The sequence below is a fragment of the Motacilla alba genome, chromosome 19, assembly GCF_015832195.1.
Source record: "Motacilla alba alba isolate MOTALB_02 chromosome 19, Motacilla_alba_V1.0_pri, whole genome shotgun sequence".
Classification (NCBI taxonomy): Eukaryota; Metazoa; Chordata; class Aves; order Passeriformes; family Motacillidae; genus Motacilla; species Motacilla alba.
Genome location: NC_052034.1, coordinates 7,833,104 through 7,856,585, shown reverse-complemented (window position 1 = coordinate 7,856,585; position 23,482 = coordinate 7,833,104). Strand labels below are relative to the sequence as shown.

The 23,482-nt window shown below is 55.9% G+C and overlaps 1 protein-coding gene and 1 long non-coding RNA gene across 3 annotated transcripts; both read right to left on the bottom strand.

The window, feature by feature from the left end:
• Positions 1-9,559: 9,559 nt before the first annotated feature.
• Positions 9,560-11,489, bottom strand: LOC119709851. 2 transcript variants are annotated; one of them, XR_005259431.1, is made up of 4 exons: positions 11,424-11,489; positions 11,036-11,177; positions 10,773-10,866; positions 9,560-10,465 (listed from the first exon to the last, which is right to left on the bottom strand). It is a non-coding gene; the product is annotated as an uncharacterized LOC119709851 (long non-coding RNA). The 2 variants fall into 2 exon arrangements; XR_005259430.1 differs by lacking the exon at positions 11,424-11,489 and having other exon boundaries at positions 11,036-11,415.
• Positions 11,490-17,097: 5,608 nt separating this feature from the next.
• LOC119709758 (E3 ubiquitin-protein ligase RBBP6-like) lies at positions 17,098-23,424 on the bottom strand. The gene is made up of 2 exons (XM_038157911.1): positions 21,359-23,424; positions 17,098-21,101 (listed from the first exon to the last, which is right to left on the bottom strand). Exons 1-2 carry the CDS (start codon positions 21,522-21,524, stop codon positions 21,028-21,030), a joined length of 240 nt encoding a protein of 79 aa, XP_038013839.1. The 5' UTR covers positions 21,525-23,424; the 3' UTR covers positions 17,098-21,027.
• Positions 23,425-23,482: the final 58 nt, after the last annotated feature.

Sequence of the window (23,482 nt, the reverse complement as noted above, 5' to 3'; positions counted from 1 at the left end):
CCTGGCTGGTCAGGTACTGCACGTTCAGGTGCTCCAGCACGGTCTGCAGCAGTTTGCGCATGGCCGCAAAGTGAATGGCGCCCTTCTGGGGCGTTCCAATGGCCAGATCCAGCATCTGGGAGAGGCTGAGTGTGTCCAGGGATGTTGCCATGACTGCACACACTCTGTCCCCGATTTCTCACAAGCCTTTCTCCCACTTGGGTCTGTCGGGGATGAGCACAATGGATGACAAATGGGATGAACAAGAGGGCAGACAGACGCAACGAGCAAAAGCGATAATAAAAAGGCGGAGTAGCCAGCAGGCTCCTTCCTCCTTCCGTATCCCTTGCAGGACTGAGGCCGGCTCTGCTGCTGCCCCTGCTCATCACAACTCCCGTTGCCAGGCAGCGCACCCCACTCCACTGCCAGAGTCATGAAGTCATAGATTAATGGAGTCTTGGAATGGCATGGGCCGGAAGGGGCCGAAAAGATCATGGCATTTCACCCAGTCTGGGCCAGGCAAAGGAACATTTTCCGCTAGGCCAGGCTGCTGCAAGTCCCATCTAACCCGCTCTTGGGCACATGCGGGAGTGGTGCAGACTCTGTCAAGGCAACACCACGCTCACAGGGAAGAATTTCTTCCCAATATCCCAGCCATCTCTCCCCTCTCTCAGTGTGAAGCCATTCCCATGCCAGGCCCGTGTTCAAAGTCCCCCTCCAGCCCTTTGGTAGTCCTTTGATTTGCCAAAAAGTGCCCAAAGGTCTCCCAGGAGAGCAGAGCCTCGTTGTTTTTCTTTTGATCAGCGTAAGATGTGCATTATTCCATCTAAGCCAGTTCCTCCACTGCTGCAAAGCCGAGGCCTGGTCTGGGGCATCCACTGGATCCACTGCGGTGCTGGTGCCATGGGAGGGACGGTCACATTTCTTCTTTGCTTCTTCGCCCTTTCTAGCAGCTCCGTGTCTTCTGCTCCTTGCTTCCCTGCTCATCTTGGCTTCACCAGGCCATTCTGTGCACACACAAAGCCTAAACACCTTCAAGAAATCTCCCTCTAGTGCTTCAGAGAGTGCCCTGAAGGGAAATGGTAGGTAGCATCCCATGGACATCGGCTGTTAGGTGCACATGTACAGTACCCAGCCAGCTCTGGGTAGGGCAGGACCGTGCACTGTCCCTCGCCCTGGCCCTGCTCCAGAATGGAGAGCGGCGGAGGTGTACCTGTCACCAAAATTCAGGAATAAAACTTAACAACAACGTAGTATTCAGAAGTGGGCATTTCTTTCTTGCGCAGCCCAACTACAGCTGTGGATGCACAGGGGAGAGCTCCACCAAAGTGCAGGCATGGGGCCAGACGGTATAATAGGCATTTATTCCCCAGGGCATTTTTAAATGTCTTTATTAGCCATAAACCTTGCTTATCCCTTCTACTTTAGGTGTCCGCAGAAGCCCATCATTACCTTGGGCCACCTTGATTGGTTACTGAGCTCTCAAGGTAGCAGTGACTGTTTCATGAAGTGCCTCTTTGGCCAAATTTGCACTGCTTCTTTCAGCAAGGTTTTCTTGCCACACAGCATTGTGAGAAGCATCCCTGCAGCGTCCTTTCTCCGCTCAGAGCACAGACATTGCTTCCTCTGTGCTCGGGTCCGTGCCAGCCCCGCACAGGGCGCTGCTCTGCGGCAATGGGGACACGGGGAAGCGGTGCCCGCCGTGTGTCCCCCGTGCGTTGCCGTGTGTCCCCCCGTGTCGCCCTGTGTTCCCCCGCCGGGGGAGCTGCTCTTGCCCGGCATGGCCGGGCCCAGCCGCCGGGGCTCGCCGCCTCTGGGCAGGAGGCGGCCCAGGCTGCGGGACACGCCGGGGGGCCCGGCTGGAAAGCAGCTCTGGCTCCTGACAGGGAGCTGTGGCCAAGGGGCTGCCAGCCGTGCGGGAGGAAAGCCGCTGCGCCAGCCGCCAACGCTGCCCCTCAGCAAGGAAGGCGAGGAGGAAGCTGACAGACGAGCTTGGAATCTCCCCGCGCACAGATGAAGGCACAAGTGCGCTTGGCGGCCGGCTCGGGGCCAGCCCTCGGGCCCGGCTCCAGGCGGCTCCTGAGGCGGCGCCAGGGCTGCCTGGGAGCGTTTCAGGCGGCAGCCGAGAGCAGCAGCGCCGGCAGTGCCAGCCGGGCCCCGTGGCCATGTGCCCGCGGCTCCCCAGCCCATCAGGGCCGCGGGCTCTGCAGCGCTGCTGCTGCTGCCACAGCAGGCCCAGAGCCTCAGAGCTGCCCCGCAGGCGCCACGGGAGCAGCAGCAGCCGCAGGGCCCGGCCCGGGGCTCGATCTGCTCAGCGCGGGGGCAGAGCCACGGCGGGGGGAAGGAGCTGAAGGAGCGCCGGGCAGCCAAGGGAACACAGGGGCTGCTGACACAAGGCTCTGCCTGGCATTTTAAACGATTTTATTAACTTCATACCCTAATACAACTAACTTCATAACCTAATACAACTAACTTAATAACCTAATACAACTAACTTCATAACCTAATAATTCTAACTTAATAACCTAATACAAATAAACAGTCATGTCTCTGACTGCTGTCACAGGCGTTTCTCCCTTCTGGCAAGATGTCCCAGATCGAGCACTGGGCGCTGAGTCCTCTCCAGCTGGCTGGGCGCTGTTGATGTCTGGCGCGGCTGGAGAGGCTGGTCGAGCCCTCGTGCCCATGAGACGTGTCTGCTGGCTGTGCCTGGACGGTGCTCTCGTGAGGCGGCAGGGCCTGGGGGGTGAAGGGCAAGGCTGAGCTGCCTCAGGTGCTGGCCCCATCCACCAGGTCTCAAGCTCTTGTCCCACAAGAGGACATTCTCTCATCGCCATTCTCCCATCTTACTCCAGCTCCAAGCTCAGTTTCCCCATGGGCCAGTCCTCCTGCTCCCTTCTGCCCCTTCCTTCTTACCCCAGACGCAAAATACCCATGCCACATTACCCAGCTCTGTACACATAGCCCGACTCATCTCCCAGCCTGTACCCAAGCAGATAATCAGCCCCCTGTTGACATGAAGCCCCATGCCCTAACCGGGCCATACCTGACTCATTCAGTGTCCTGTTCACCACAGGAAGCTGCTCATCACGGCCCCTCGAGATGTGTCCATCACTGCGCTGCAGCAGGGTCACACTGGGCTGAGGAGGAGAGGCAACTGGCTGCAATGCAGGGCCCAATCCAGCATCCCCCAATAACCCTCCCAAGCCAGTTCTCCCCGGGGACCGAAGGCACAGATTCCTGCGGGATAGTCAGCAATGCCATCAAGCCTCAGTCACCATTCTGTGTCCCCACCTTCATCATGCCCACCTTGTTGTGCAGTACCAGGAGACGCTGGAGCTGCGCACTGGTATGTGGGGAAGCCTTGATGTTCTGCGTTGTGGGGCTGCTGCTCTGATGGTCCCCAGAGCTCTGTGGCACACGGGAGACCCTGCCGTGGACCACCGTCCGCCTGTGGGATGGGGCAGAGGACGCTCACAGTGCCCAGCCCTGCGGCATGCTGGGCATCACCCTGCTGTGCCAGGGAGGGGACTGGCAGTGCTGCCTGCAGGGGCATGTCCCTGCCAGCTCCTGCCCACCTGCTGCAGGAGCCCCAAGCAGAAAGCAAAAGCCCTTTCCACACAGGGAAAAGCCCTCCGTGCTGTGCCAGGGCTACCCTGCACCCCGGGAGCTGGGGATGTGTCCTCAGGGCGCTTACCTTGGGCTGCTCTGCTGGGGCTCCTTGCTGGGGGGCAGCGGCTGCAAATACGGGAGTGTCTCGGCGTTCCTGGGCAGGGCAGGAGTCAAAGGTGTGGGACAGGGCACAAACGACCTGTTCCTGTTGGAGGCAGCAGCCCCAAAGCCCTAGGATTGTAGCCCATGGCATCCCGCTGGCCGTGGCCCTTGGCATGAGTCCCCAGACGCCCTGGGGATGGGCAGGGCTGCAGAGGGGGCTCCCCACATCAGCCCCTCCCAAGCAGACACTGTCACCCCTGCGCCCAGCACAGCGGGTCACTGCTGGCACCCACGTGCCCCCATGCCAGCCCCGCTGTCCCCGCTGCACCGGTGCTACTCACTGGCCAGGAACCTGCACGGTGAGCATGCGGTCACAGGACAGGCACGTGAAAGGGACCGGCAGCTGCCTAAGGAGGGTGAGGGAAGAGGGCTGGCTGAGCTCCTGGGGCCACAGCCCTGCAGCACACAGGCAGCAGCTCGCTGGGCAGGGCACTGCACAGGGCCACGGCGTTTGCAGGCTGAACCGTGGGCTCTTGAGCCTGTTTCTCCCCATCGCCAAGGTGCTGGCTGAGGCCAGGTCAAGGGCACGGGCACCCATGTCACTGTCCCAAGCAGCCCCTGCAGCCCTTTCAGCCCCTCTCTGGCACCAAAGTCCCCTGTGTGCACGGGCAGCAGGGCAGGGCAGCAGCCAGCTCTGGGACGCTGCGTGTCACAGCCCTGCCTGGGAGGAGCGCTTGCCATCTCCCGGCCTGGCTTCTGGGAGCCTTTGCACCCACACCCCCATTTTGCTTTGGGAGGGCTCCACCCTGCAGTTGCCCTCTCCCCGTTGCTCCTTTCCTGCGTGGAACCCGCTGCTGCTGCAAGGAGAAGCTGCAGCTGCTTCATCAGCATCCCCGTGCTTCCTTTCACAGCTGAATCGGTCCCGTGGCAGGGGACCACAGGGGCAGTGTGTGGCACAGCTGGAGGCAACGGGACCGTCGCTGTCCCCAAAGCCATCGGAATCTCCATCACCCACTCACTTCTTAATCCCAGCGGCGTTTTCACGCATCAGCCTGTTCTCGAGATCCTCCATGTTCCTGTTCCAGGCGTCCTCCAGGTGCTTACGGAAAGTCTTCAGCTCCTGGCGATCCAGCTGCGGAGAGGTGCACAGCCTCAGCCAGCTGCTCCAGGATGCGACATGGAGCCCTCCAGGGAAAAGCCTGGAGGGGCATCCTCAGAGGGATGCTGCCTCAGGCTGTCAAGTCCCAAAGGTGCCAGTTCCTCACGCTGGGGACGAGGTACTCCTCACCTTCTCTTCCATTGCATCGCTGATCACCTGCTGCGTATTGTTCCACTGCTGCTCCTGGCCTGAAATCTGGCTCTGCAACTCCTGCAGCCTCTCATCCAGCTCCTCCATGTTCTCTTCAAACTGGCTGCGATCGACTTTGCTGTCCAAGGCGGCTCTGTCCACCTTCTAGCAGAGGGGAACAGCAGGAGAGGCGTGGGGAAAGGGATGAGGAACGCCAGGCAGGGCCAGCGTGTGTGAGGGGCAGAGGCAGGCGTGCTTCCTGCAGGCCATCATGCCCCTTTCAGGCTGCTGTGGCCCCATTTGCCCCAGCACCCTGGTGAGCTGGTCCCACCGTCTGAAGGCTCAGGGACCCCATGAGCTTGGGCAATTCTCCCTGCCCAGGCCAGTTCTGCCACCCAGCCCCCAAAGGCACAAGGGGGCACTTGTCACCCTGCCTGGGGACCCCTGGGCGTGCACAGAGGCCCCTCTAGACTGTACCATGTCCATCGCTGCCATCACGTCCTGCTGATCTGCTTTCTCCTTCTGCAGCTTCTCCAGAGACTGGAACAGCATCTTTCAGCACAGAAGGGAACCCATGACACCACAGCAAGGTTGGGGCACACTCCAGCACGTAGGAGCCCACCCCTCTGCCCCTGCCCAACAACCTGGAGGAAATGCACTTGGCACCAGCACTGTGCTGTGAGCAGGGCAGCAGGAGATTGCTGCTCATCCCTGCCTGGAGTCGTCTTGGGGGATGCTCTGACCCAAAAGCGCTTTCAGCCACACACCTCGATATCTTTCTGCTTTTGTTGAGAGTCCCTTTGGAGGCTCTTGGAGGCAAAGCTGAGTTTCTCGTAGTCTCTTTGCATCTCCAGAAGCTTGTCTTCCATGTGCTGTCTCAGCTCCTGATCCTGCCCCAGGGATGAAAGAACAGAAGGTGCTGACCAGAGGGGGTCTGGCTGCTCCACAGGGGCAGACTGGCATTACTCAGCCAGTGGCCACGAGCTCTCGGTGTCGAGAGGACGTTTGCAGCAAGGCTTTAATTTCCGTTCATGCCGCTGACTGCTCCGGGCCAATCTGGGCAGGTTGGCTCTCCCGCATGATTACAGCAGAGCACAAGACAGCACGAGGGAGGATGTGGCATGGACCTCCACCAGGACCGAGCCAGGAGTGCTGGGAGTGCTCCCCCAGGACCTCACCTGCTCATTCAGCTGGTCGGCTGTCTCAGTCACCAGCTCCTCCAGCATGGCATTCCTCTTCTCCTGCTGCTCTCGCATCTTCTGCAGCTCACGCTTTGTCTCCTGCCGCAAAGCCCTGGCCAGCGGGAGAGGGGCAAGGGCAGGGTTACCCCTGCAGGGCTGCTGGGTATCCCGTGCCCACAAACCAAGATGCTGCCAGACCATCTGGGCTCCCTTGCAGCCCCCCAGGCTATGAAACCCACTCCCGTCCTCTTACTCCATTTGCTGAGAGATCTCCTTCCTGCTCTCTTCCTTCCACTTGTCTAAATCCTGCCTCAGCTTTTTAAGGTTCTCCTCCAGCTTCTTCATCTGGGAAGGCCAGTGACAGCAGAGTCAGGGCACAGACATCATGTTGTCCCAGCGTGGGGGCCCTCCCTTCAGCTGCATGGGCAGAGCCAGGGTCCTCCACCTGCTCCTGAGAGCCTGCTCCCAAACCCTGATTGTGGAGCCACACGAAGTTCCCCATGAGAGCCCAAAGATGACAAGACCCAATAGCTCACTAAGGCCAGAGACTCCTTAAGCTTCTTTATGTCTCCTTCCATGAGGATCTGTGTTGTCTTTATCCTGTCAACCTCCTCACGCAGATCCTGGGTGAGAGCCATGTCCTACGAGAGAGCAGTGGTGGTGGCAGTGAGCCTCTCGCAGAGTCAGTGGGGAGCCGCAAGCCCTTGAGCCCTGCTGTGGTTGGCGGAGCGCTGGGGACAGTGCAGGGCCGGGCTCAGCCAGGCTGGCAGGGCTCTGCAGGCAGCACGGTCCGTGCATCGAGCAAGGCCAAGGCTGCTGAGCCTCCAGCCAGCAGAGCAGAGGCTACGGGCTGCGGTCTCAGACCCAAAACTTGCTCCCAGCAGCAGTTCACCTGGTCCCGCGACATCTGGACCTTCTTCACTTCCCCTTGCACATGGCGCTGGCCAGCCTTTAACTTTTCAATCTCCTCCAGATGCTGGGAAACCACCATGGTCTAGGAGAAAGCAATTGTCAGAGACAAGTCTCTGGGGAGTGTGTTTAGGAAACATGACCTTAGAAGAACCACAGTGATCTGCGCCGACCTGTTCCTCCTGGAACTTCTTCATCTCCTCTGATATGCGGGAATGTTCTGCCTTTAAGCCACCAATCTCCTCACGAAGCACCTGTGACACGGTCCAAGGAACAGGGATGCCAGAGGTGATGGCCAGGGCAGCAAGAGCCCAAAGAGCCCCAGCCTGCCACGGGCAGCCCATGGCACAGCCAGGTGAGCAGGGAGAGTCCCAGTGCCACCTGCCCCAGGTGGGCTCAGGGCCAGAGCGCTGAAGCCCAGCCAGACAGCAAAGAGCCCCTGCCAGCGGCTCTGCCAGGGCCGTGAGGGCAGAGCCAGGCACTGCTGCCTGAGGAAGCAGGGAGGGGCTGTGTGGTGGGGAGTGCCCAGGGGGCTGGGAAGAGCCTCTACCTTGGACATGTGCTTCTTGTATTTCTCCATCTCCTTCTTAAATACTTTCACGTCAGAAGTGACCTCAGCAAGCGAGGGGCCACTCAGCTGGCCCGGCCACGGCTCCTGGCTGGTCAGGTACTGCACGTCCAGGTGCTCCAGCACGGTCTGCAGCAGTTTGCGCATGGCCGCAAAGTGAATGGCGCCCTTCTGGGGCGTCCCAATGGCCAGATCCAGCATCTGGGAGAGGCTGAGTGTGTCCAGGGATGTTGCCATGACTGCACACACTCTGTCCCCGATTTCTCACAAGCCTTTCTCCCACTTGGGTCTGTCGGGGATGAGCACAATGGATGACAAATGGGATGAACAAGAGGGCAGACAGACGCAACGAGCAAAAGCGATAATAAAAAGGCGGAGTAGCCAGCAGGCTCCTTCCTCCTTCCGTATCCCTTGCAGGACTGAGGCCGGCTCTGCTGCTGCCCCTGCTCATCACAACTCCCGTTGCCAGGCAGCGCACCCCACTCCACTGCCAGAGTCATGAAGTCATAGATTAATGGAGTCTTGGAATGGCGTGGGCCGGAAGGGGCCTAAAAGATCATGGCATTTCACCCAGTCTGGGCCAGGCAAAGGAACATTTTCCGCTAGGCCAGGCTGCTGCAAGTCCCATCTAACCCGCTCTTGGGCACTTGCGGGAGTGGTGCAGACTCTGTCAAGGCATCACCACGCTCACAGGGAAGAATTTCTTCCCAATATCCCAGCCATCTCTCCCCTCTCTCAGTGTGAAGCCATTCCCATGCCAGGCCCGTGTTCAAAGTCCCCCTCCAGCCCTTTGGTAGTCCTTTGATTTGCCAAAAAATGCCCAAAGGTCTCCCAGGAGAGCAGAGCCTCGTTGTTTTTCTTTTGATCAGCGTAAGATGTGCATTATTCCATCTAAGCCAGTTCCTCCACTGCTGCAAAGCCGAGGCCTGGTCTGGGGCATCCACTGGATCCACTGCGGTGCTGGTGCCATGGGAGGGACGGTCACATTTCTTCTTTGCTTCTTGTCCCTTTCTAGCAGCTCCGTGTCTTCTGCTCCTTGCTTCCCTGCTCATCTTGGCTTCACCAGGCCATTCTGTGCACACACAAAGCCTAAACACCTTCAAGAAATCTCCCTCTAGTGCTTCAGAGAGTGCCCTGAAGGGAAATGGTAGGTAGCATCCCATGGACATCGGCTGTTAGGTGCACATGTACAGTACCCAGCCAGCTCTGGGTAGGGCAGGACCGTGCACTGTCCCTCGCCCTGGCCCTGCTCCAGAATGGAGAGCGGCGGAGGTGTACCTGTCACCAAAATTCAGGAATAAAACTTAACAACAACGTAGTATTCAGAAGCAGGCATTTCTTTCTTGCGCAGCCCAACCACAGCTGTGGATGCACAGGGGAGAGCTCCACCAAAGTGCAGGCATGGGGCCAGACGGTGTAATAGGCATTTATTCCCCAGGGCATTTTTAAATGTCTTTATTAGCCATAAACATTGCTTATCCCTTCTACTTTAGGTGTCCGCAGAAGCCCATCATTGCCTTGGGCCACCTTGATTGGTTACTGAGCTCTCAAGGTAGCAGTGACTGTTTCATGAAGTGCCTCTTTGGCCAAATTTGCTCTGCTTCTTTCAGCAAGGTTTTCTTGCCACACAGCATTGTGAGAAGCATCCCTGCAGCGTCCTTTCTCCGCTCAGAGCACAGACATTGCTTCCTCTGTGCTCGGGTCCGTGCCAGCCCCGCACACGGCGCTGCTCTGCGGCAATGGGGACACGGGGAAGCGGTGCCCGCCGTGTGTCCCCCGTGGGTTGCCGTGTGTCCCCCCGTGTCGCCCTGTGTTCCCCCGCCGGGGGAGCTGCTCTTGCCCGGCATGGCCGGGCCCAGCCGCCGGGGCTCGCCGCCTCTGGGCAGGAGCCGGCCCAGGCTGCGGGACACGCCGGGGGGCCCGGCTGGAAAGCAGCTCTGGCTCCTGACAGGGAGCTGTGGCCAAGGGGCTGCCAGCCGTGCGGGAGGAAAGCCGCTGCGCCAGCCGCCAACGCTGCCCCTCAGCAAGGAAGGCGAGGAGGAAGCTGACAGACGAGCTTGGAATCTCCCCGCGCACAGATGAAGGCACAAGTGCGCTTGGCGGCCGGCTCGGGGCCAGCCCTCGGGCCCGGCTCCAGGCGGCTCCTGAGGCGGCGCCAGGGCTGCCTGGGAGCGTTTCAGGCGGCAGCCGAGAGCAGCAGCGCCGGCAGTGCCAGCCGGGCCCCGTGGCCATGTGCCCGCGGCTCCCCAGCCCATCAGGGCCGCGGGCTCTGCAGCGCTGCTGCTGCTGCCACAGCAGGCCCAGAGCCTCAGAGCTGCCCCGCAGGCGCCACGGGAGCAGCAGCAGCCGCAGGGCCCGGCCCGGGGCTCGATCTGCTCAGCGCGGGGGCAGAGCCACGGCGGGGGGAAGGAGCTGAAGGAGCGCCGGGCAGCCAAGGGAACACAGGGGCTGCTGACACAAGGCTCTGCCTGGCATTTTAAACGATTTTATTAACTTCATACCCTAATACAACTAACTTCATACCCTAATACAACTACCTTCATAACCTAATACAACTAACTTAATAACCTAATACAACTAACTTCATAACCTAATAATTCTAAGTTAATAACCTAATACAACTAAACAGTCATGTCTCTGACTGCTGTCACAGGCGTTTCTCCCTTCTGGCAAGGTGTCCCAGATCGAGCACTGGGCGCTGCGTCCTCTCCAGCTGGCTGGGCGCTGTTGATGTCTGGCGCGGCTGGAGAGGCTGGTCGAGCCCTCGTGCCCATGAGACGTGTCTGCTGGCTGTGCCTGGACGGTGCTCTCGTGAGGCGGCAGGGCCTGGGGGGTGAAGGGCAAGGCTGAGCTGCCTCAGGTGCTGGCCCCATCCACCAGGTCTCAAGCTCTTGTCCCACAAGAGGACATTCTCTCATCGCCATTCTCCCATCTTACTCCAGCTCCAAGCTCAGTTTCCCCATGGGCCAGTCCTCCTGCTCCCTTCTGCCCCTTCCTTCTTACCCCAGACGCAAAATACCCATGCCACATTACCCAGCTCTGTACACAGAGCCCGACTCATCTCCCAGCCTGTACCCAAGCAGATAATCAGCCCCCTGTTGACATGAAGCCCCATGCCCTAACCGGGCCATACCTGACTCATTCAGTGTCCTGTTCACCACAGGAAGCTGCTCATCACGGCCCCTCGAGATGTGTCCATCACTGCGCTGCAGCAGGGTCACACTGGGCTGAGGAGGAGAGGCAACTGGCTGCAATGCAGGGCCCAATCCAGCATCCCCCAATAACCCTCCCAACCCAGTTCTCCCTGGGGACCGAAGGCACAGATTCCTGCGGGATAGTCAGCAATGCCATCAAGCCTCAGTCACCATTCTGTGTCCCCACCTTCATCATGCCCACCTTGTTGTGCAGTACCAGGAGACGCTGGAGCTGCGCACTGGTATGTGGGGAAGCCTTGATGTTCTGCGTTGTGGGGCTGCTGCTCTGATGGTCCCCAGAGCTCTGTGGCACACGGGAGACCCTGCCGTGGACCACCGTCCGCCTGTGGGATGGGGCAGAGGACGCTCACAGTGCCCAGCCCTGCGGCATGCTGGGCATCACCCTGCTGTGCCAGGGAGGGGACTGGCAGTGCTGCCTGCAGGGGCATGTCCCTGCCAGCTCCTGCCCACCTGCTGCAGGAGCCCCAAGCAGAAAGCAAAAGCCCTTTCCACACAGGGAAAAGCCCTCCGTGCTGTGCCAGGGCTACCCTGCACCCCGGGAGCTGGGGATGTGTCCTCAGGGCGCTTACCTTGGGCTGCTCTGCTGGGGCTCCTTGCTGGGGGGCAGCGGCTGCAAATACGGGAGTGTCTCGGCGTTCCTGGGCAGGGCAGGAGTCACAGGTGTGGGACAGGGCACAAACGACCTGTTCCTGTTGGAGGCAGCAGCCCCAAAGCCCTAGGATTGTAGCCCATGGCATCCCGCTGGCCGTGGCCCTTGGCATGAGTCCCCAGACGCCCGGGGGATGGGCAGGGCTGCAGAGGGGGCTCCCCACATCAGCCCCTCCCAAGCAGACACTGTCACCCCTGCGCCCAGCACAGCGGGTCACTGCTGGCACCCACGTGCCCCCATGCCAGCCCCGCTGTCCCCGCTGCACCGGTGCTACTCACTGGCCAGGAACCTGCACGGTGAGCATGCGGTCACAGGACAGGCACGTGAAAGGGACCGGCAGCTGCCTAAGGAGGGTGAGGGAAGAGGGCTGGCTGAGCTCCTGGGGCCACAGCCCTGCAGCACACAGGCAGCAGCTGGCTGGGCAGGGCACTGCACAGGGCCACGGCGTTTGCAGGCTGAACCGTGGGCTCTTGAGCCTGTTTCTCCCCATCGCCAAGGTGCTGGCTGAGGCCAGGTCAAGGGCACGGGCACCCATGGCACTGTCCCAAGCAGCCCCTGCAGCCCTTTCAGCCCCTCTCTGGCACCAAAGTCCCCTGTGTGCACGGGCAGCAGGGCAGGGCAGCAGCCAGCTCTGGGACGCTGCGTGTCACAGCCCTGCCTGGGAGGAGCGCTTGCCATCTCCCGGCCTGGCTTCTGGGAGCCTTTGCGCCCACACCCCCATTTTGCTTTGGGAGGGCTCCACCCTGCAATTGCCCTCTCCCCGTTGCTCCTTTCCTGCGTGGAACCCGCTGCTGCTGCAAGGAGAAGCTGCAGCTGCTTCATCAGCATCCCCGTGCTTCCTTTCACAGCTGAATCGGTCCCGTGGCAGGGGACCACAGGGGCAGTGTGTGGCACAGCTGGAGGCAACGGGACCGTCGCTGTCCCCAAAGCCATCGGAATCTCCATCACCCACTCACTTCTTAATCCCAGCGGCGTTTTCACGCATCAGCCTGTTCTCCAGTTCCTCCATGTTCCTGTTCCAGGCGTCCTCCAGGTGCTTACGGAAAGTCTTCAGCTCCTGGCGATCCAGCTGCGGAGAGGTGCACAGCCTCAGCCAGCTGCTCCAGGATGCGACATGGAGCCCTCCAGGGAAAAGCCTGGAGGGGGATCCTCAGAGGGATGCTGCCTCAGGCTGTCAAGTCCCAAAGGTGCCAGTTCCTCACGCTGGGGACGAGGTACTCCTCACCTTCTCTTCCATTGCATCGCTGATCACCTGCTGCGTATTGTTCCACTGCTGCTCCTGGCCTGAAATCTGGCTCTGCAACTCCTGCAGCCTCTCATCCAGCTCCTCCATGTTCTCTTCAAACTGGCTGCGATCGACTTTGCTGTCCAAGGCGGCTCTGTCCACCTTCTAGCAGAGGGGAACAGCAGGAGAGGGGTGGGGAAAGGGATGAGGAACGCCAGGCAGGGCCAGCGTGTGTGAGGGGCAGAGGCAGGCGTGCTTCCTGCAGGCCATCATGCCCCTTTCAGGCTGCTGTGGCCCCATTTGCCCCAGCACCCTGGTGAGCTGGTCCCACCGTCTGAAGGCTCAGGGACCCCATGAGCTTGGGAAATTCTCCCTGCCCAGGCCAGTTCTGCCACCCAGCCCCCAAAGGGACAAGGGGGCACTTGTCACCCTGCCTGGGGACCCCTGGGCGTGCACAGAGGCCCCTCTAGACTGTACCATGTCCATCGCTGCCATCACGTCCTGCTGATCTGCCTTCTCCTTCTGCAGCTTCTCCAGAGACTGGAACAGCATCTTTCAGCACAGAAGGGAACCCATGACACCACAGCAAGGTTGGGGCACACTCCAGCATGTAGGAGCCCACCCCTCTGCCCCTGCCCAACAACCTGGAGGAAATGCACTTGGCACCAGCACTGTGCTGTGAGCAGGGCAGCAGGAGATTGCTGCTCATCCCTGCCTGGAGTCGTCTTGGGGGATGCTCTGAGCCAAAAGCGGTTTCAGCCACACACCTCGATATCTTTCTGCTTTTGTTGAGAGTCCCTTTGGAGGCTCTTGGAGGCAAAGCTGAGTTTCTCGTAGTCTCTTTGCATCTCCAGAAGCTTGTCTTCCATGTGCTGTCTCAGCTCCTGATCCTGCCCCAGGGATGAAAGAACAGAAGGTGCTGACCAGAGGGGGTCTGGCTGCTCCACAGGGGCAGACTGGCATTACTCAGCCAGTGGCCACGAGCTCTCGGTGTCGAGAGGACGTTTGCAGCAAGGCTTTAATTTCCGTTCATGCCGCTGACAGCTCCGGGCCAATCTGGGCAGGTTGGCTCTCCCACATGATTACAGCAGAGCACAAGACAGCACGAGGGAGGATGTGGCATGGACCTCCACCAGGACCGAGCCAGGAGTGCTGGGAGTGCTCCCCCAGGACCTCACCTGCTCATTCAGCTGGTCGGCTGTCTCAGTCACCAGCTCCTCCAGCATGGCATTCCTCTTCTCCTGCTGCTCTCGCATCTTCTGCAGCTCACGCTTTGTCTCCTGCCGCAAAGCCCTGGCCAGCGGGAGAGGGGCAAGGGCAGGGTTACCCTTGCAGGGCTGCTGGGTATCCCGTGCCCACAAACCAAGATGCTGCCAGACCATCTGGGCTCTCTTGCAGCCCCCCAGGCTATGAAACCCACTCCCGTCCTCTTACTCCATTTGCTGAGAGATCTCCTTCCTGCTCTCTTCCTTCCACTTGTCTAAATCCTGCCTCAGCTTTTTAAGGTTCTCCTCCAGCTTCTTCATCTGGGAAGGCCAGTGACAGCAGAGTCAGGGCACAGACATCATGTTGTCCCAGCGTGGGGGCCCTCCCTTCAGCTGCATGGGCAGAGCCAGGGTCCTCCACCTGCTCCTGAGAGCCTGCTCCCAAACCCTGATTGTGGAGCCACACGAAGTTCCCCATGAGAGCCCAAAGATGACAAGACCCAATAGCTCACTAAGGCCAGAGACTCCTTAAGCTTCTTTATGTCTCCTTCCATGAGGATCTGTGTTGTCTTTATCCTGTCAACCTCCTCACGCAGATCCTGGGTGAGAGCCATGTCCTACGAGAGAGCAGTGGTGGTGGCAGTGAGCCTCTCGCAGGGTCAGTGGGGAGCCGCAAGCCCTTGAGCCCTGCTGTGGTTGGCGGAGCGCTGGGGACAGTGCAGGGCCGGGCTCAGCCAGGCTGGCAGGGCTCTGCAGGCAGCACGGTCCGTGCATCGAGCAAGGCCAAGGCTGCTGAGCCTCCAGCCAGCAGAGCAGAGGCTACGGGCTGCGGTCTCAGACCCAAAACTTGCTCCCAGCAGCAGTTCACCTGGTCCCGCGACATCTGGACCTTCTTCACTTCCCCTTGCACATGACGCTGGCCAGCCTTTAACTTTTCAATCTCCTCCAGATGCTGGGAAACCACCATGGTCTAGGAGAAAGCAATTGTCAGAGACAAGTCTCTGGGGAGTGTGTTTAGGAAACACGACCGTAGAAGAACCACAGTGATCTGCGCAGACCTGTTCCTCCTGGAACTTCTTCATCTCCTCTGATATGCGGGAATGTTCTGCCTTTAAGCCACCAATCTCCTCACGAAGCACCTGTGACACGGTCCAAGGAACAGGGATGCCAGAGGTGATGGCCAGGGCAGCAAGAGCCCAAAGAGCCCCAGCCTGCCACGGGCAGCCCATGGCACAGCCAGGTGAGCAGGGAGAGTCCCAGTGCCACCTGCGCCAGGTGGGCTCAGGGCCAGAGCACTGAAGCCCAGCCAGACAGCAAAGAGCCCCTGCCAGCGGCTCTGCCAGGGCCGTGAGGGCAGAGCCAGGCACTGCTGCCTGAGGAAGCAGGGAGGGGCTGTGTGGTGGGGAGTGCGCAGGGGGCTGGGAAGAGCCTCTACCTTGGACATGTGCTTCTTGTATTTCTCCATCTCCTTCTTAAATACTTTCACGTCAGAAGTGACCTCAGCAAGCGAGGGGCCACTCAGCTGGCCCGGCCACGGCTCCTGGCTGGTCAGGTACTGCACGTCCAGGTGCTCCAGCACGGTCTGCAGCAGTTTGCGCATGGCCGCAAAGTGAATGGCGCCCTTCTGGGGCGTCCCAATGGCCAGATCCAGCATCTGGGAGAGGCTGAGTGTGTCCAGGGATGTTGCCATGACTGCACACACTCTGTCCTCGATTTCTCACAAGCCTTTCTCCCAGTTGGCTCTGTCGGGGATGAGCACAATGGATGACAAATGGGATGAACAAGAGGGCAGACAGACGCAACGAGCAAAAGCGATAATAAAAAGGCGGAGTAGCCAGCAGGCTCCTTCCTCCTTCCGTATCCCTTGCAGGACTGAGGCCGGCTCTGCTGCTGCCCCTGCTCATCACAACTCCCGTTGCCAGGCAGCGCACCCCACTCCACTGCCAGAGTCATGAAGTCATAGATTAATGGAGTCTTGGAATGGCATGGGCCGGAAGGGGCCTAAAAGATCATGGCATTTCACCCAGTCTGGGCCAGGCAAAGGAACATTTTCCGCTAGGCCAGGCTGCTGCAAGTCCCATCTAAGCCGGTCTTGGGCACTTGCAGGAGTGGTACAGACTCTGTCAAGGCATCACCATGCTCACAGGGAAGAATTTCTTCCCAATATCCCAGCCATCTCTCCCCTCTCTCAGTGTGAAGCCATTCCCATGCCAGGCCCATGTTCAGTGTCCCCCTCCAGCCCTTTGGTAGTCCTTTGATTTGCCAAAAAATGCCCAAAGGTCTCCCAGGAGAGCAGAGCCTCGTTGTTTTTCTTTTGATCAGCGTAAGATGTGCATTATTCCATCTAAGCCAGTTCCTCCACTGCTGCAAAGCCGAGGCCTGGTCTGGAGCATCCTCTGGGATCAGCCTTTGCCAGGGAAGCAGTGGGGTGCTGTGCGTGAGCCCCTGGCTGAGCTCTAGGCTTGTTGGGGCATAGACTCCTTTCTCCTCAGGAATTCAGGGCAAAGAGTCTCCGTGGGTGAAGCCTTTGTACGTTTTCCTGCAAGTCAGCTTTTATGTCAGCTTGACAGTCCAGAAAGAAGACAATGAAATCATTTCTCCTGCCAATGTCCCCACCACTGTGGCGGAAGACAAAGCCAGTTCTCCCCTTCAACACCAGCCATCCACCCCCACCTGCCCCTTTGCAAAACATGCTCTCTTCACCCCTAGTCCTTCCTGCTTCAGAGCTCTACAGGAACAACGCTTGGTGAGCGGATACAGAGCTGACTTACGAGCCAGCAGAGGAAACAATCCATAGAGGACTCTCAACTCCGCTTCCAAGCGTTGGGAAACCTGACCACATGCATAGGGAATATATGTCCTGCACCCTGGCCTTGTCAGCCACTTTCTGCTGTTTCTTTGTCACACATGGGAATATGGGAGACTCCTTCCAATCCTCTCTGGCACATCTTCTCAGCTTTAATTTTAGCTGAGCTGTTTGATTCGATATCTCTAATCACTATTGCCTTGGTTGGTTTGTTTGTTTCACCTTTCAAGATGTTTTCTTATCCCTAATTTCCTGAGCTTTTCATTGCATACAGTATGAGAAAGAAAACCAGCAGCAAAGGCAGCTGTCTGCCGTAGTGACCAATCAAGTGCATTTCCAGGGACATGACAAGGCTTGTAAGAAGCAGCACATCTAGGGAAAAGTAGAGCAAAATCAGTTCCTTTCCATGCTGGGTTGTTTATTGTCCAAATCGGTCTTGCAAGAGATTGCAGGAAGATGAAATAAGAAGAGTGATGAAGAACAAGAACAAGAAGTGAATAATTAATCACCAACATGAAATAACAACAGTGAATAAAGAACAATGAAATAAGAATAGGAAGGTAGAACAAAAAAGAAGAGCAAACAATTTCGAACATGAATACAGAACAGGAATGAAGAATGAAGAACATGACTTAAACTGGCTTGTCTGCTTTCTTGACTTTCTTCATTGGAGGCTCCATTCCAGCTGGAGACCTTGGCTGTGGATGTTGTCTTCTGTATGGGTGAAAGAAGGACATGATGAATTTAATTCAAAACTGTTTCTCTCCTCACTTGTTTTCCTCCGAAATTTGGTTTACATGTTTTCTTTCCTCTCCATATGCTCATGTGAAAGCATTTCTCAGCTGCTGCCATAACACTGCTGTCCTTGGAAGAACTTGGTACCTTGGAGAAATTCCTGCTGCCAAGGCAGAAGAGCAGCTACTGTGTGAGGGCAAAAACATCCAGGAGGGTCCATCTCTCTCCACTCTCCTGTGCCCAATGAACTTCCAGAGCTATGGATGGATTTTGGACTCTCTGCATTGCTGCCTTGGGACAATGGATTTGTCCTGTTCTTGTCCTTCAGTTGTTATTTCCTTGCTTACAGAATCTGGGATTTTTAGGTGACCGCTGGGATGGATCAGCTACAGTGGCAACACTCTCTGCCCTGAAGGACAGGTGGTGGCCATTATGGTGGCTTTGCCACTCAGACATTTCCCCATGGCTTCTCTTGGTCAGTTTTGGTCAGTGCAATTCAATCCATACTTACAAATTAATAATTGGGATGGCATATTTCCCACTGGGAGTAAGCATTGCTCCCTTTGTGTTGGGGTCCTTCACCTCCACCATAAAACTCATAGGAATTCCTGAGCTCCTTTTAAGCCTGGGAACAGGGCTGGTAGATGATGATGGAACAGGACCCAAGGGTGGCTTCAGGTCACTGCAAGTTTTTCGGGGTAAAAAAAGAGGAAGGTAGGAATGTGTGTCCCTTGTCAGAACAGATCCTTTGTCAGAGATAAACGTGATTCTTCCATGTTCTTCCAAGACCAGATTTGACCTTACCAACACTTACTTGAGGGGCTCATAGTAACGGCAGGACTGGATCATCATGGCTTTGATCTTCTCCTCCTCTGCAGCATTGGCCTCAGCCAGATTCGAGGTCTGTGTGACAGGGGAGGGTTGGACATACACATGAAGAACACGTTTTAGCCTCCACAGCCAAAGACAACAGCCTCCACGCAGCCCAGGAGAGATCAATCTCTTGAGGTTTTGCTTTCACAGATATTCCTTCACAAAAGCAACCAATTCAGAGATTTAATAAATGGGTGTTTCATTGACACAGTGTTTTTCTGTACAGGAACAATATCCAGATCCACCTCTCTGGAATCATTTCCATCAACATTTACAGAGAAATCTACAGACACTTCACCAATGTGTTTGAACCCAAATAGTTTACAAAACACAGCCAAACCCCACCAAAACATGCCTAGGAATAGACCCAGATTCAAATATGGCACTTTTTACAAAGTAATAATGATACCAAAATAATTTACACTGTCTGCACTCAGACAAAGGAGATTGTGTTATCCACTGTCCCCAATTTGTGAACAAGTGCAGCACCCGAAGAATTGATCTATAGCTGTCATGGCAAAAAATTCAAAACTCAAGCCTCACAAGTGTCCTTGTTCCAGGAATGTTTGTTTTGGCTGCTGCAAACTTCCCTGAAATGTCCATAACTTACAGTCAGTTCAGTTCTTCTGTACACATTTGTACAACACAAACTGTTAGTTTCCAGTGCAAAACTGATGATAGAAAATGGGAAACAGGTGCTGAAGTGCTGCTGCTTTGGGTCTTGAAAAGGAGTAATGCTGCAACATTATGTTGGGGCTGATAAGGTGCTCCCCTTTCCTCTTCCCGACCTGGGAACTTCTCTTTCTGGGATAGCATCACAACATTCATGCATTTTAAACTTACTGTAAACACCTTAAGTTATTAAAAATACAGTTTTGATCATATTACCACAATTATCCAGCTGTAGATCACCATATAAGATTTTAAAAGACTAAGCAAAGGATTTTTTTTCAAGTATTTGACAAAGAATATCTCTATACCTTAATGAGCTGGGCCAGAGAAAGAGGGGCAGAAGAGTCAGAAATCTGTTCACAAAAGAATTAAACCATATTCAAGTTCAAAGTCCAGAAAATTAATACAAGGATGCACTGTTTAGAATGAAGTGCAGTGTGTAGGAAGAAGTGTGAGGCTGGGGTTTTACGTACTGCCTTGGATGTTCCCCTCACTGGCTCATTTTGGTTCCTGGCAGAAGAAACAGAGGTGATCAGAAATTAAAATGAAGCACTTGGACCCAGCATCAAGCAGTGAAAACCAACAAGAACACCTGAACCACAAACCATGATGTTCTGATAGTTGAGTGAATGTGGAAATTTATTTGTCTTCATAAACTCTTCTCTCTTGGTACCTCCAATGCAACTAAAGCCTCCAAAATCTCATTTCTATGGTCACCAGTTACACAGGAGTGTAGTTTCTTAGCCAGAACAGTGACAGTGTCAACGCTCAGGAGTGCAGGTTTCTTTCAGGGAAAGATAACCCCTCCTCTGCCAAAGCAATACCAGACCTGCCAGCAGCTCCATCTCCAGAGTGGTGTTTCTCTGAGGGAGCCCAAGCCCTGTGTTCAGATCTCTGCCATCCTTAAGCACAACAGGGCCAAAGTGCCCAGTGTGTTACAGATGCTACAGTGACTACAAAGAGTGGTAGAAAGGTCACCTGGAAGCCTTTCCTAGGGGTTGGTGAAATTTAGGAGCTCTGTGGGGGGAAAAAAAAGAGTCTTAATTGGCAGAATTTCCTTTCAGGTGATCTTGAAAATGCAACAATATTTTGGGAGCTATTTATTACATTTGCAGACTTCCTGAGACTCCACATACTCAGTGATCTGTGTCTGATTCAGGTGCTCAGGAATCAGACACACAACCCCTGTGACAGCAGATCCTCATCCCTCCCACATATCAGCCACTCTGCCAGATATTCCTGCCGTGTTTCCAGCTGGAGGGACAGAAAGCTCCTCTGCCTGGGAAACTGCCATCGCTGCAGCTGCACAGCCATTGCCTCGTGATTGTCACACGCAGGAGCTGATGGGGTCTGAGTACTGCCAGCATCCATCCTCTCACTGCAGGGCAGCACCACACCAGGGGAGGGCCCGCCAGCCCGAAAGGGAGGATGCTGTGACAGGCCAGCATGAAGCATCCATATTTGCATTAACCCCAAACAAAGCCATGTTTAGAAGCACAACACTGAGGCATCCAGAATTCTTGGTGTCTCTTCTACAGACAGGTCTCTCTTCTACAGTCCCCAAACCCCAGTGCAAGAAATAGTCAAATACTGACAACCAGGCTTTTCTCAGATGGGAACACATTAGAAGTTTATTTCTAATAATATGTAATTGTTACGGTGTGTACCTGTCATTACTATGAAGTCAATAAAAGCAAACACATACAATCTGAAATGTCCTCATGTGGAAGAAACAGGATCTGTGACTTGGCTCTCAGCCCAATCATCCCAAGAAGAAAACCAAGAGAATCACCTTAGGAATTACCAGTGTTGGAGTTTGAACCCCACGTCCCTGCAAACCTAACAGTGTGAGTCTGCTTTGGAGCAGATGCATTAAAATCTACACACGAAAAAGGAAATTACCAGCAGCTTTGACCAGATGCAGTCCAAGTGCCTCTGCAAACCCATATCCAGAAAAGAAGTTCACACCCTGACATCCCTCACAGGGAATGCAGAGCTTCATGGATACTCACATAGCTCGAGCTGGGACCCTCTTCACGATCACCGAGACGTTCTTTGGGATCTGTGCATCATCAGAGTATTCTGGGAAAAGCACAAATGCAGAAGAAGTATGAGTCAGTTGGGAAGAATGGAAATGGACATGGAATTAGATAGCACATCACAGAATCCCTTTAGAGCTGCAAAAGCCAGTTTTAGATGCGCCACTGTGCTTTCCCACTCTGGCTTTTGTCCCCACGGCAGAGCAGGGCTCCCACAGCCTGGGGCACTCCCACAGCCAGCGGCTGATCTGTGCCACTGCCCCTGGGTGGCCCCGGGGCCCGGGCCCGAGCCCCACTCACCTTCACTGGTCTCAGCCTTGAGGATCTGCAGGTCACAGTTGGCCACCTTGAGCCTCTCGCGGGCCATGATCTGGCGCTTGAGGTCACCCAGGGAGATGCTGTGGCCATGAAATGTGACCACGTCGTAGCTCAGCTTGGAGAAGAACTTGTAGTGGACACCTGACATGGCCCCGCAGCGCCGGCCCGGCCTCGGCTCCCTCGCTGAGCTGGCTCCCAGCCCTGTGCTGGCTGGGGCGGCTCGGGCTCCTCTGCCTCAGGTGCTGCCCAGGGCAGCCAGGACAAACCCTCAGCGCTGGCACCCACCCAGAGCATTGTGACCTCTTGGCGTGGCGCCGAGGAACCCCAGCTCTGCTCAAAGGGACCATCATTATCTTCAGCACACACGGAGAGCAGGCACAGAGCACCAGGGTGGGTGCACGGAGGAAGGCTCCGTGTCTTCCTCTGTTGCCCTGTTCTTCTAAAGTTCTTCGAAGCCTTCTGATGTTTACATTTTTGTAATGGAGTTTCTCACGCACTTTTCATGTAACTAGTGATTGTTTTACGTTCCTTTCTGGAGGAAGAGAATTGATGGACTGTTAGTTTGACCAGTGTGGTTGGAGAGGTAGCAATTTCATCCTCCAATCCACGGTCACTTTTAGAATTCTGTAAATATCGAAGTCCAGAAATAAATATACCTTTTTTGCCTTTGACATCTCAGTGTGTGAGTGATGTTTGTTTCGTGTCGTGTTGCAACATTCCTCAGTGGTTCTTTCTGATGAAGGCTGGATGTCTTCATCACCGTGCCCTTTTCATCTCTCTCCTCTAGGCATGTGCAGTCTCTTGTTGGCTGTTTCAGCGATTTTCTCACTGGTTTCAGCAAGCTCTGCCCTTCATTTTTTGCAAGTTTTGTTCCCTATTTCTTGCCAAGTTACATCCTGTGTCTCTAGCTTGTGACTAAAATTTGGTAGCTCCTATATTGGCTACAAGGTATCTTATGCTTTCCCAAGTATGCCTAGGCACAGTGCTTTTAGCCCTTGCACTGCCAAGACCCCACACTGCACAGGGTTAGGGAGCTGCTGGAGACAGAAGAGTGTCTTACCCATGCTGAAAAATAAAAAATAAGGGGGTATATCAGGGATATCTGCACAGAGTCTGTTACAGCTCTGGGGTAAGGCTGCATGGACAGTTTTCATGGTAGTGTCATCAGGCACCTGTAATTTTCTTGGGGCTTTGCTCTGGAATAAAACCAGCACCTGCAAACCTCAGCTGCTCTTGAAAAGAATTTAAAACTTTCAGGTAATCTTGGTAGAGGAGAATTCTAAATCCAGGAAAAGCAGGAGCCAGGAAGCAAGGGGAAAATCATTCCAGTTTTTCCCTGTATCTTAAGCAGTTGGCAGTTTTCTATAAAGGAACGACAGTCCCTGGATGCAGGGAAACATGGCAGAGGAGATGGATGTTCTCCTGCTATCTGGGCAGTGCTGAGCCAGGGCACAGGCCACAGGCAGTCAAGGAAAATCCCAGCTGAGAAGTTGTACCATGAAAAAACCACTATAAATCCATCCAGTCCTGCCTCATGGGTGGCAGCGTAACTCCGTGATGCTCAGAGCATCCACGTGGACATGGTGGGAACAAGGGACAAGAGAGGAAGGGGCTGGGGGGTGGCAGCTCCTCCTGGACTGATTCACTGCCATCCCCATTTCCATGTGCTCTGGAGGGCTGTGGTAAGGACCTGGAAGGAATGAGGATGACCCAGTCACAGTCTGTGCAAAATGAAGGTGGCACTGCTCAAACACACATGGATCGGAGCTGAGGTGCAGGGAGGTGGGTCTGGCACAGCACCCTGTAACACTCCTCACCTCAGGGCATTGGGGATATGTCAGCAAGGGACTGGGGAGACAATTAGATGGAAAATAATCATGGATTAATAAATAGCACAACCAGGCTGAGGCTTGGGAGGTACTCGATGGCAGGAGCTGTCCAGCCAGGAGTTGGGGCTGGGCTTCCTGTCCCCACCTCTGGCATGGGGTGCACATGAGCAAATGTCACTGTGTCCAGCTCAGCTCATCCCCGGGACAGCTCTGCAGCCTCCCAGCCACTTGCAGAGCCCAAACACAGATGGCTCAAGTCACTGCAGGGCAGGGGGAA